This window comes from Bidens hawaiensis, unplaced genomic scaffold (assembly GCF_021521415.1).
Source record: "Bidens hawaiensis isolate Kalapana, Puna unplaced genomic scaffold, B.hawaiensis_p1.1 tig00026621_1, whole genome shotgun sequence".
NCBI classification, from domain to species: domain Eukaryota; kingdom Viridiplantae; phylum Streptophyta; class Magnoliopsida; order Asterales; family Asteraceae; genus Bidens; species Bidens hawaiensis.
The window spans coordinates 39,824-54,009 of NW_027505076.1; the positions used below are offsets into that span (position 1 = coordinate 39,824).

General features: G+C 32.6%; 1 protein-coding gene across 1 annotated transcript; it reads left to right on the top strand.

Moving 5' to 3' along the window:
- Positions 1 to 11,917: 11,917 nt before the first annotated feature.
- Positions 11,918 to 12,952, top strand: LOC143610531 (ethylene-responsive transcription factor ERF084-like). Its single transcript, XM_077084990.1, has one exon. It carries the CDS (start codon positions 12,158 to 12,160, stop codon positions 12,950 to 12,952), a length of 795 nt encoding a protein of 264 aa, XP_076941105.1. The 5' UTR covers positions 11,918 to 12,157.
- The last annotated feature ends 1,234 nt before the right edge of the window (positions 12,953 to 14,186 follow it).

The following is a 14,186-nucleotide window of genomic DNA, read 5'->3' on the forward strand; positions in this document are numbered from 1 at the left end:
AGGATATCGGATTTTAAATTGCCTTTATTACTGCATCTGAAAGATTGTTGATGTGGACCGGGTTTTTGAGCCATAGCGAGATTAATACTGTTGAGTATTGCTTGAAGAAGGATTAACATGAGTGAAATTACGGTTTTCATTTCCATTTGTGCAATATGGGATTTATTGGTTACAGCATGCTTTCATTAATTTGTGCTATGTAATTTTTGATATCTGGCGTTTTCTTATATATCAATAATTTTGTTGTGGAAGGTAACTCATTTTAGAGAAGAATTTTAGTTTACACGGTTGTAATTCCTTAAATGTTAGGAAAAAAACGTGTTGTAAATCGGTTAATAACAGGGCTGATCTAACACTAATCTGTCAATTACAAAAAATAGAAGAGCAATAAGTCAAAAACAAAAGACATTTTGTTTTTATTTAAATTTATAGATATAAGATTTCTCAACACGTGAGAGAATGATCGTTAGAAGTTAGAACGGGTGAACAAAGAATAAATACTCCAACTCATTTGAAAACCCATAGCCGTCCTCAATAATCCCTTAAAATTCATGTGACCCATGAAAAAATAGGCCCTTAATACATAAACTACTGCTCATATACAAAAAGTCAATAATGCGGTGATAATTGTGATAACAATAAACAAAACAAAAATATTATAACAAATTTATCTAATTCAAATGCATCAACGAAACGTTAGCTTCTCCTAGTAAAAGTAAAGCTCTTTGTCAATTCTTTGTAATCGATACTCTCTAATATATTGTTCTCAATAGCATAGTTGATTTGTGTTTTCTTTGAAATTTAAAGGTATAGTCTGACTTGTAATCAGCCAAAAACACTAAACAAGGTGACATCTGTTCAAAAATCAAAACTTAGCTACAAAAATACAGTAAATCCGAGATATTCAACTCTAGTTCTTGAATAGTTCAATCTACACGTTGTTCTACATTTGTTGGCAGAATTAGGCAACAAATCTACTTTTAACATCAAATTAATTGATTGCTTGAACATAACATATGTTAATTAAAATCCTAAGCAAGCAAACACAAATAGGGAACTATCTTTGACTATGCACCTACCTTACAGCCTCGTAAATCAAACAAACACACCATCTCTTTCACCCATGAATGATGGATTCAGGATTTTCGGTGACACACAATTATCTAAATAGAGTAAATGCCAAAGTTGACGCCGCAGTTTGGACACCACGTCAGACATTGATTTAGTTAATAGGTTTGGAAAGGTAACTAATGTATTTGTTATGGCCTAGTGGTCTATGCGTTGTTGTCATAATGATTTCTTGGTTTTTTGCACAGGGAGATATAAAATAGGCCATTAAACTAACAATCCATCCTGCTTTATAAATGATTACATTAGAGGTTATGCGCCATTCCCATATTTCACCATAACTTGTGTTTTCTGGTCTCTCTTTTCTTTTTTGCTTTTTGAAATGCCAAGTTTCATTTACAAAAAGGAGAATAGCAATACACCAACTTACGTACATACCATGCTACATGATCGCAAGACGAATACGTACATCATGTTTCCCAATCTAATTGTCCCTATTCTGGAGTCTTGACCCGTAAGAATGAGATTGATGTACGTCTTTCTTTATTTGATGCACCAATGCTCGTGTTTTGTTGAAAAGTGGCTCATTTCTTGCCTTCCGCAAACACCAACATGTTGTGCATATGATTGCATAAAATTACCTTTTTATTTCCCTTTTTCAGCATGTATGATTGTGTGTACATTAAGAAGATTTAGAAAGCGTATATATGTCGGGTATTAGACTCAATGACCGAGGTGTCGTGTTCTACTTTCCCCAGCAATGACCGACACGATTTTGTTGTGAAACCCGGCCCCCATCTATTTCAAAACTCCACCTCTATTTATCGTCCGGTTCAGAGGATCACATCGGGTATTATTTATGAAGCCTCCATTTATCTATTTCAAACTTAGATGTACGAGGAAGGTTCACTAATCCAATCCATCTCCAACATTTTATTGAACACCCACCATACATTTTTTCTTTGATCGTGCATCGTTAAGTATTTAAATAACAAAATAAACTTTTTTTTTACTTAAAAGCTTCTCTCTAAGCTACTAAATATCACCAAGTTTAAATTATGTTGATTAATTAAAAGAATTTAAAAATTAGAAATAAAAAGACAAATAGTGATTATAAGTGATTTTTCTAGTGATTTATACTTTTATAATATATAATGTGGTTGTATGATTCGAATTGTGAATATATAATACGTCAGATAATAAAAAAGATAGTATAGACATATAATTGCAATTTAAGTTAACGCTAAAAATGAAATACGTGAGTTTAGAGCATTATGCAGCTCATTCTCTAAAGTTATCAAACTTATATAATTTATGGTAAATTTTGAGAAAAACCATCAAAATCACCTCTACAGTTCATTCCATATTATATGGATGAGTTATATGACAACTAAATTATAAACCTAGGTCTCACTTTTGATTCATAACATATAATATGTCAACTATCTCTCAATCATCATATATTATATGACAAGACAAAAGAGAAAAAAAATTATGAAGATGAATAAGGAATAGAATATGAAAGATTTATAAAAAAAATGATCGATAAATTTATGAAATGATGTTTTTTTAACTAAATTATAGAGAGAAATATATGAAATAGGCTGTGAATGCTCTTATTCAACTCATAAAATACACAAGTTTCTTAATGACAATATATTTTTTTATTACTAGTTTTATAGCATAATATTTATTCAATACGTGTAACACACGTTACTTATAAATAATCAAATAATTTCTAGTAGTTGAGATACATATAGTTCGAGTAATTGCATTTAAGACAACCGCATAGAAACCCCGAACAACTCACATCAATTTCATCAACCAACCAATAATATTGTATCACGTGTTTCAACCCAAACCAACCCAATTTGAACGAGGTGGTGTGCTAGCTTAACCCACTATCCAATTCAACCCACTAGACCTACACATGTGACACCTCATATTCTTACCCCTTCCATCCTCACATCTTCTGGGTTCTAGCACAACCCACTCTAAATTGCAAAGATCAGTCTTCATCTCCCTTCCTTGTACGCACTCACGACGCCCACCTAGCTCTACTCACCCAGCCCACAACCACTCGCTATCTTTGCAAGTTCACCGCCTCATCCACCCTGATAATATCACATTGTAACCAAATATATAATAAAAGTTTAAATGGAAATAAACAAAACTACAAAAGGCGTACTCAATAATAGAGTAGATACACCAAACTAATAAAGATAATTTAAGATGTGTTATATGTAAAGCATTCATATTCGGTTTTTTACATTTAAATTCAAAATTACATTAAAACACATTATATTTTCTCTTTTATTTTCTATTAAATGGTACTTTTTTATACATTATTTTCTTTTTTCTTCAATCACAATCATTTTAAAAAAATTATAGATGGTGAACGGTAACTTTTCAAATATACAACAAAATTACTACATTTTCTCTGTATTTCACTCACAACATCCTAAACCACACTCTATATTATTTATTATAAAAAAGAAAATTGGTTTTAAATACTTCAAACTAAGTCATGTTTGTAAATAATAGGGCCAACTTTGCACTTGGCTGATGAATGTCCCAACTTAAGGGGTATTTGTTTTTAATGGTCTGCGACTAACGGATGACTAACTCCGTTAGTCTGTTGCTGAGTTGGCACGCCTAATTGTCAAAATAATGCAAATGTAGCAACTTACGTGGCACAGTCTCTCTCTCTCTCTCTCTCTCTCTCTCTCTCCCTCCATCTTATACATAGACGTAGGCCACCACTATTCACTACCACCACTGTTGCCGCTAATCTGTCATCACCATGTCTTCACAATGAAGTTCCGGACAATTTTAGTTCTAGTTTTCCATGGTGAGGTTTTTCATTAGAACTCTAGAAACAAACTCCAATTCATACCCAAAATTCGTGTTAGTTAATTACAGATTGCAATTAAAAGCTTAGGGATTTTATTTTGTTGATAAAAATGAGTTGAATAATATATTTATTACCTCGAATGATAGCCAGCATAGCCTAGGCGGAATTCAAATAACCCTCCGGGAAAACGATTCTAATTTTTTGTATTCAAACAACCCACTGGTGGTGGTGGTTATTCGTTTATTCGTCGAAAAAACGTGGGTGAGGGTATGGATATGCAGTAGGAGGGAAGAGCCGGAACACCCGCAAACCTGTAGCACCACCACAGTCACATCCACCACAACCACATCCACCATGTCATCGTACTCCAACTTCAAAAACCTACCCCCAGGCCTTAATCTTCTCCACTGGTGAGAAAAGCCTAATGCCAGCCATCGGAAAATCGAACAAGCTGGAAGCTCGCTATCATCACTCATGATCTTCCCCACCGATGAACCATTATTGACTTGGAGAACGATTTCATTTTCAATATTTTCGGTGATGGTTGCAGGTGATGACAATAGCGGTGGCTGCTAGTGACAATGGCATGGTGGTGCAGTGGTGGCTCAAGGAGGAGGAAGACAATACACATGTATTAATGTATACATACATATTATATATATTATATATTACTTTGATTGCAACATAAGCAATATTTTGACAACTATGTGTGCCAACTCAGCAACAGACTAACGGAGTTAGTCATGCGTTAGTCGCGGAACGTTAAAAACAAATATCCCTTTAGTTGGGACCGTCACCAACCAAGTGTAAAATTAGACCTGTCATTTACCAATAAGACATAATTGAGAGTATTTAAAACCAATTTTCTTTATAAAAACTCCACTCAATAAGTTTAATGGATAGGATATGATAACACCATCAAACTGACATAATAACTTTATTTAACTAAATTTAGGAAAATGTTAATTTGCGCTCTTTTCGTTGTTTATTCTTAAAGTATTGTCATTTTATTTTGTTTTAAGTTATTGGCTTGCATCAAATTTGTTTCAAATTGCCATTCTTCATTTCTAACTTTTATTTGTTAAAATTATTTAGATAGGTGTTTTATACTAGGAGAAATATATTTAGATAGGTGTTTTAGCTCAACATACATTGTCTTGGAGGAAAGTGAATATTAGGTTACAGGCTACAAGAATCAAAGTAGGCCTTCGGTTTTTTCTCAAAACAGATGATGATAAACATCTATTTTAAGGTTGCTTGCAATATTCACATATTTAAAATTTTTGTTAAAGTAAAATAAAAAATGGACTGTCTGTTGGCCCATTACTCTGTTTGGTCAATCATCTTCTTATCTTAATTTACTCCAAGCATTAAGGGATCCGGTGGTGCACCCCACGGTCACATATCTGCACCTCCGTCACACCTGAAAATCCCCCCGGTTAAACCCAATCATCCCTTCAAAACTGTCAAACACAATCTCACCCTCTTACGCAATCGTGACGCTCAACAATATCAATCAACGGCTGGGGTTTACTTGGTTCTCGAGATTATCCTACACATCAAATCACTTGTTTCTATTTCCATAATTACTTAGTTGTCCTTGAAATTACACCAACAATGGAATGGAGTTCCGGGGTAGTTGTGTCTTTTTATGAAATGACCATAGACGACGGATTGTGGGTCTCATCGTAATCTAGAAACAAAATCTTTCTTCCATTTTCTCATTATTATATCATTAAATTACCCACTGTTCTAAATTGATACTCTTTTTTGACTGCTTAATCTTAATCTTAATAATTAATATAATAATAATAATAATATTCTTTTAAATACATGTATGTATAAAAATGATAGATTTAGGTTAATTAATAATAATAATAATAATCGCAATAAAGTAACCATATTATAAATTATGTGAACTGTGCTTTATAATAAACAGAACATCTTAAAATCTGTATTACAAAGTTTCTATGATTCCAATATAATGCATTTATAAATAAATTCACTTAGTAAGATCACACACATAGCAAAAACTAAATGTAGGGTCGGGAGATTGTGGGACGAGCATAATTTGTCTCTACTTCCACTTAGGGGTGGCTTTGGGGAGGGGGGAGGGCAACGATCCCCGGCCTGATCGCTCAGGTAAGCCCGGAATTTTTAAAGATATTTTTTTATAAATAACTTTTTTTATAAATTGTATTTTTAATATCTAAACTTAATTTACTAATTCATTTAAACCAATTTTTATAATTTATAAAAAATAAAATAATAAAAATTAACTATAACCGAATAAACTCATTTAAAAGTTTAATAGTTTAAATCTAATAAGAAAACTATTTTACTTAAGGACCAAATAATCTTTCTTCTTCCACCCATTTTTTTTAAAACGATACTCGTATCTTGAGAACAGCGCTGCTCCCACCAAGACTCCAGCTCAAAAAAATTAATATTATAATTTTATGTTATATAAATATAAAAATGTTTCATCAGAATTTACAAACCATGTGTAAACTAACAAATTTATAAGTTGTTTCGGCAACCTCATCATCTGAAATTCGCGAAACGGAAACCTCATCAACTCACCATGTGTAAACTAACAAATTTATAAGTTGTTTACTGTATATCAGAACAAGAAACTTTGCATTAAAACTTTATAAAAATACGTACATGTACAATAAACGATTCATTCAACTTGTCAACACAAATAGGATTAGCTGTTCAAAAACAAAAACCAAAAAACAAACCCTAAATATTACTCAAAATAACCTTTACCATTAATATTTTATAGTAGCTTCAAATCCATATTTATGAAGACTAGAACATCGGAAGCCAACAAAGAGCATTTCATTTTTTAAAACACTTGTTCAATTATTTTATGGAAAAAGTGGAGCAAGAATCGTGCCATCCACCAAGTGCAATCACATGTGTATTTTGAGGAGAGAAATTAACATTATCAATCATACCGATATATGCTACAAGTACAATATATTTAAGGTTGAAGTCATAACTACATAAGGCGTTAAAATTGGAAATAGTTTTACTACTGATTTTTTTAATTAATTATTTATACTTTAATTACGTGATTTTGTAGTTATTAATTTTTTATGAATGACCAACTAAGTAACATCGGGTTCTTCGTACGCGGCCCTCATTGGTCAAAGGTAACCCGAGCCGGCCACTATTCCGGACGGACGAAGCCCCTAGCGGTCCACCATATTGAGGGATTTACCGGATAAAACCCGACCCTCATACCCGCCTAATGGCACGACAGTAAAGAGCCGGTAAAACCGGGTGAGATCATGACTCGAAACCTGGCACATCCATCGTATCTCCCGTATAAGTCGGTGATAGCGAGGTTTGAAACTCCTGCCTCTTACTGTCCAACAAACTCTAATCTTCTACCCCATTCCCCACTGCTAGATCCTGAAATCGTCCGTTAGCACACCAAAATCGCTTGAAGATTTGAAATTGGTAATTATCGCATCCTCCTCTTCTTCTTCTCAGATCTGGTTTTCGTTTTCAGTTTTTGTTCAAAAACCTAATTCCTTCCAGAATTGCATACGAATCTAGGGTTTTAGTGGTGTTTTAATTAACAAAAAATTGAGGTTAGTTCTTTCTAATTTCACTCAATTACATGATTATAATATCACGTCATACGCTTGTGATTCTATAAAACTGTTCGTTCTCTTTGATTTGGTGGTTAGCTGAATATATTTTTGCCATCATTAGTTATAGTTAGATTTAGCCGTCGGTCACATTTCTCTTAAATTTAATTGTTTTCGGTATAAGTTTAATGCATTTCTATGTTTTTTTTAGGGTTTGAAAAGATGATATTTAGTTTTGAATTTGAAAATAGTTGGTTAAATCTCTAAGAAGCAATGCACCTCCTGTAGTATGTTTGAATGTTGGAAGCATTTGGTTCCAGTGTTTATTAATCAAATTCTCCATAAGAGAAGAAAATTTAAGTAAAAAATGTTTGGCTTGATGGTTCTTTGTGATTATAATATAACTCTATGCGCTTGTGATTCTATAAAACTGTTCCTCGATATGTTCTTTCTGATTGCAATCTGTTCATTCTCTTTGATTTGGTTGTGACCGGAATATTTATTTTTGTTATTATTAGTTCGAAACTGTTTTCTGAATCTACAAGGTAAAGTCACTAGCGTGTAAACATAAAAGGGTTTGAAACTGTTTTCTGAATCTATAGGACCTAAATCTTTTGTATATGATTTTCATTGTAATGTAAAATCACTACTTTTTATAAAATATAAATCATAAAATACCATTTAAGATGATTTTGATGACGAGATATAGAATTCAAATGCTTTTGTTTAATGATTTTTTTTGGAAAATAAGTTTCTAAAATTCAAATATCAAAAAAATTATTCAAAAGTCTAATTTGCAGCTTTATGTGCAAAGTGAGACATGAAAAGACACAATATTTAATTATGATACAAGTCTTGATCTCTTTCAATATTCAAAATTCATTTGTTCGGCTTTTATTTTAGGTCAATTTAGGTAAGATAATTGAAAGTGTGATTATCTTGCTGTTAAATTCGACCCTGTTTTATTTTAGACAATGATTTAGTAGTTTTCTGATTCAAGTAATTAGAAGCTTTTAAAGAGTCTGTTTTTTTGTTGTGATATGTGTTTCTATGATGTTATGGTGGAAGTAAGGTATTATGGATTAATATTAATCTTGGATATATGGCCTAACTGTAACGCATTTTTACAAAAAAGTTGTAATATGTTATCGATATAAGCTAGAAATATGGATGATTTGATGGTATTAATATGGTACTATTACTTCTTTCAGTTGTTGTGAGTTTTCGCTAATTTTGATGAAGGTTTTTAATTTGATTGATTGTTGATAAGTTTGTTTATACATGTGTTGATGAAACATTCTTAAGTAGTTGAATGTTTTTTAAGGTTGTTGATGAAACTTGTGAACAATTGAAACTACATTTTTTTGGTTTATAAGTTTATTGATGTATCAGGGGCATATAGTTTTGAAGCTTCTAAAAACCGTCAAGCAGGTGAAATTCAGGTTTGTTAATCAACAGATCTTGTATTGCTTCTATTATGGTTTTAATTTATGATCTTTCTTTCATTCATTATATTAAAATTGTTTTAGAAAATCATTTGTATGCAAGCGTTTCCAATTTCCATGAGTCACCCGTTCAACCTGGCACAATTCGACGGTGCATCCTTTAAGCAACATGGAGTTGCAGGCAAAAGAGGAATCAAGGTAACGGACCCCTATATTAACAATCACTCTCCGCTCAACCTTTTGCTAACAAAAATAATGGCTTCCTCACTCTTTTCTTCTCCGTCATTTGCTATACGTATTTGCCACCAAGGAAAAATTCACCTCGCCTTTTGTTCTTGCGTCCGATTACTCCAGCATCGTCGACCCTGTCATTATAGGGAGAAGAATTTTTACTGTAGAAATTACAAAGGTAAGAATCGTTAATCCCGCTTATTGTAGTATATTTTTCATCCTGTTTGTGCTTTAATTCGTTTCATGTCTTTTACGTTTCTTCATACTTATGTTTTAAAGTTATGTTTTTGAATTTTGGTTTGGTGATTGGAAGTGCACAGATGAAGGCTGAGACGTATGGCAAGAGTTAACAGAGGTGATGCTTGAATATGATCTGATGGAGGAACAGAGTGACCGTCTTCCTAAATGGTTGGTACTGTTCTCAATTTACAGTTAACATTTATAATATTAGACTTAGATTATACATCCTTTATTTTCTTTTTTCATAGGCATAATGTATAAACTAGAATATAATTTTGTAATATTTTAGGTGAACGCGTCAATAGAAAGGAACCACATCAACATCATCTATCATATCATGAATACGCAGATAGAGCCCCCTTCAAACAAAAGCTGCTATGGCAACAAGTTGTTTGTACTTTAATTATTTATGTTACCATTTTTTTTACATTTTCAAACTTCAAATTTTCATAAATTGTTTGTACGCGTTTTGATTGTGACTTTGGTGCGAACAGATGGTTAGAATGAAGAGATCATATCCTTTTTCACTAGAAAAGACCCTTCTATTGCTTATGTATCTTCAATTTTAAACCTGTATGAATAAACTCTATGTAGCAAGTAATAAAAAGGGCTCATTTTGATCCATAGTTTATGCATATAGGTGTTTTTAGTTCTGTATCAAAGGTTGGGTAAGTTGGCATTTAAAATGATGTTGGAAACATTGGTATAATGAGATGCAGATCTTGGCCCTGAGCATTGTGGTTTTTATTTTTTGTTTTCATTAAATTTTAGATATAACTTGTAAAAATTTGTAATCAGGGTTGCCATACATGTAGCTACGGAGCAATAAACACTATTAATTGATAAAGAAGGAATGATAACTGCTCTCAAATTTAGAACCTCTGTGCTTGCAGCTGCAAATCCAATATGGTGGTCTAAAGGTACATAAAGACGCCACAAGTTACATTTTAATTTCCTTCAAAATTATTCTCCTATCAAATAGCAACATCTTTGTGAGCAGGTAATATCTTGTCTTCATGGTACTGAAGTTCCCGGGATTGCAGGATGACTGGTTAGCACTGCATTAGTTCGTTTGCATATCCTTGAACTTCATCTTGTGTATCAATATGGTTTGAAAATTGTATTATTACAAAGTTACAAACATAATCAAAATTTTGAAATTAAACGAATTGCGATGTTTCGTTAAGGTGGTTAATTAAATTCGCTATTCCTTTTATTTTTCCTCCTGGTATGTATGCTTACAGGTTTTATGTGTTATTTATGTTGAAATAACTATTTTATGTTTGTTAATATATGCTTATCTAATAAGTCTTATTGGGTGGTTGAGTATCAACACAAGAATTGTTAAGTTCTCATGTTCCTTTGACTGTTATATTTTTCATGTGTTTGCTCATAAAATCGGAATCAAGATCGAATGTTAAAGAACATAAGTGCATATAACTTATCACGGAATGTAGTTACCAATTCGATTACATAAATGACTTACATTGCTTTGTGTTTTTTAGTGAATTGGTCATTTGTTTACTCTTTAACTTTTGCTTTTTATCTTAAGCATATACTATTTTGGTATAGAATGCAAAGAAAGATATTTTGGTTTAGAATGCAAAGAAAGATAGTTTTGTCATTATGATATTAAAGTATCCGTCCACCGGACGGGTATAAAACTAGTTGATCTATATTCATAGTCTAATATGCAATTTGTTTTGTTTCTTTTATATGATAATCATGCTAGGCATAGAAACGTAAAAGCGAGACCTCGATTTTTTATTAAAATATTTTAAATAGTTTGGAGATAAAACATAGATGCTTATATTTGTGAATCCGCATCGAGCCATATGAACGTTAAAGCTGAAGCATATGCACGCACGAACTAGCTATATGCATTATATCAAGCGGGTCCGTTCATGGCCATTCTTAAAGCACGTGTTTGTGTGGAGAGACGAATCGTGTAAAGGATAGTGTGTGGCTTTTTTTAATTTGTAATTTTATTTTCTAATTAAAATTAAATTATGTTTGTTATTTTTATACAGGTTGCAAATTTTGTAAAGTTGGAAAAAAGGTTTGTATATATTCAAAACATTTATAACCTTTTATAAAGCTTTAAATAATTTTTAAACGTTTATATAGTTTTAAGAAAATCATGATCTTTAAAAAATTACAAACTTTGAAGCATATATATGAATAAGATGGCAAACTTGGACTCTAAATATAGTTAGCATCATGTCAACATGTTTAATTAAATGTGTCATAAACATGGGCGGTTTATTGACGGCGTTAGAAATAATAACGCAATTAAACCTGATAATTTAATTTTTATGTTAGATTCGTGTTACGTTTTCTACACTTATTTATATTTGTAATATCACTTGAATTTTAACTAAATTCAACTATACTAAAATAATATTATAGCACTTAATATCATATGTTGTATACCCATACGACTTTTCATTGATACATTAACTCGTATTGTTACAAATATTTTAATAAGAAATCTCGTAATTCACAAATTCTTTTGTCACCAGTAAACTACTATTAATAAAAGAGAACAAGCTTCATCAAACAGTAAGATGATAAAACCACAATTTTCAAAACAACCAAAAGAAAACACAAACATGTAATGATAGCATCACACATTTTCCAAAACCCAAATTAAAACTTATCAAAAGTGCATACATTGATTAATAATACCACATGTAAAATGAGTCTCTGATCTGATGTGTGTGTACATTTGTCAGTCCCCCATGCAAACCACCTATATAACCATCTCTTTAAGATACCATATAGCACCAGTACAACTTCACTTCATCTCACTGTTCCCTGCAATAGCAATATTATTATCCTCAATGAATATCTACTTTGACCCTAATCACCACCTTCCTCATCAATACTATCAACCCTCTTCATGTTCAGATCAATACCACCATGCACCTGAACTTGACGGCATCGCCGCCGTCGTCGGAGAACATGTCCTCTTCGGAAAACCCATAACCACCGTTGACCAAAACGACGTCGAATCAGAAGAACCAGAACAAGAAGAAAAATCAAAGTCAAAGTCAACGGTTGAGAAGAGTTACAGAGGTGTGAGGAAGCGGCCGTGGGGACGGTGGTCGGCGGAGATACGTGACCGGATCGGGCGGTGCAGGCACTGGCTAGGAACGTTTGACACGGCGGAGGAAGCGGCGCGTGCGTACGACGCCGCCGCTAGGCGGCTGAGAGGTTCCAAAGCTAAAACCAACTTTGAGATTCCGTCGGTGTTTCCGCTGCAGGCGCCGACGGAAGCCGTTAAGAAGTATGGTGGTAACGGTGGTGGAAGTAAGTGTCATGTTGTGACGTCAGTGGGTCAACTGTTTAGTAATCCATCTTTGATGAAGATGAATAATAATATTAATATTAGTAGTAATAATAATAATAATGATGATGATAATAACAAAAACCCTAATGTGGACCTTGAGTTGAACCTTGGAGTTGGGTTTAGTAAAAAGGCTAGAACTAGTTCGATGTTTGGTTAGTGATTAATAATATGTATGTAGGTAGTTGTTATGCATGTTGATGACACGGGTTAATGTTGTTTTAAGGTTTTAATATCTATGGATGTTTGGTTTGGTTTTAGTTTTAGATTTACTCCGGTGGAATATTGGATGGAGAAGATAGTACTATTGAACTGCAGTTTCTGGGGCCTAAAAGATCTTTAAAAAGTTAAAAGTACAGTACTTAAATGGTTATTAAAAAGTTAAAAGTACACTACTTAAATGGTTATTCACACACCCTCTTAACACACATATTATCTCTTTGTACATCCTATAAAGGGTGTATGAATAACATATCCCTCCTCTAATCTACCTTTGTACTCTGCTATTTATTCTCGTTTGCTTAGATTTCTTGACATCATATTTAAAAGGTACTGTTGCAAACTAATATATATAGTACCAGTTTGATCCTCCTGTGTTACGGGGGTTTATTTAAGTTTTCGTTTTTAATCGTTTTGCTATTTTATGATGATTTATTTTATTTTTTAACGTAGTTTGTTTTAATTTAATACATATATATTAGTTTGTTATTATACTTGTTAGCGTTTGGGTTTTTTCAATTGAGATATGTAGGGTTTTTAGATTTTTAACGAACAAACTTAAACGAACACGAACATGTTGATTTTTTATATGAATAAACATGAACACAAATATTTTTCTAATGAAAAAGGAGATGTTGATGTAGTTAACGATGGTGGATAGTATCGGAAGTTAACCGGCGATGGAGATGATAGACCAGTAATGGAGAATATGTAAAAAAAGATAAATAAAATTAGGGCTTCATTAAGAAAATGTTTATCAATAAACGAGATCTTATAACCCATTTGAGACTATTGGGTTTGGTAAGACCCATAACTCATGGAAATTATTCTTTGATGATTAAGGTGTCATTTAGAAATAAATGAGATGTTATAACCCGTTTAAGGGTTATACGGGTTTGGTGAGACCCATGATCTGTGAAAATTAATGTTTGATTATGAAAGAGTTTCAAAAATAAATGAGATGTTATAACCCATTTAAAGACTATATGGGTTTGGTTAGACCCATACCCACAAATTCGGGTCAAATGCATGAGAAGCTTCCATTTAGAAATCAAGCAATCTGGTGGCTTTAGAGAATGAGAGGAACAACCTGAGAGCGACACCTAAGATTTCATAGTAGGCAATTATATAGATAGTTAGATTTTATTATGACTACATAAAAAGAAAACAATTAG

Bases quoted from the DNA above. Each gene is read 5' to 3' on its own strand.
- LOC143610531 (XM_077084990.1), top strand. From the start codon at position 12,158: ATGTGTGTGTACATTTGTCAGTCCCCCATGCAAACCACCTATATAACC.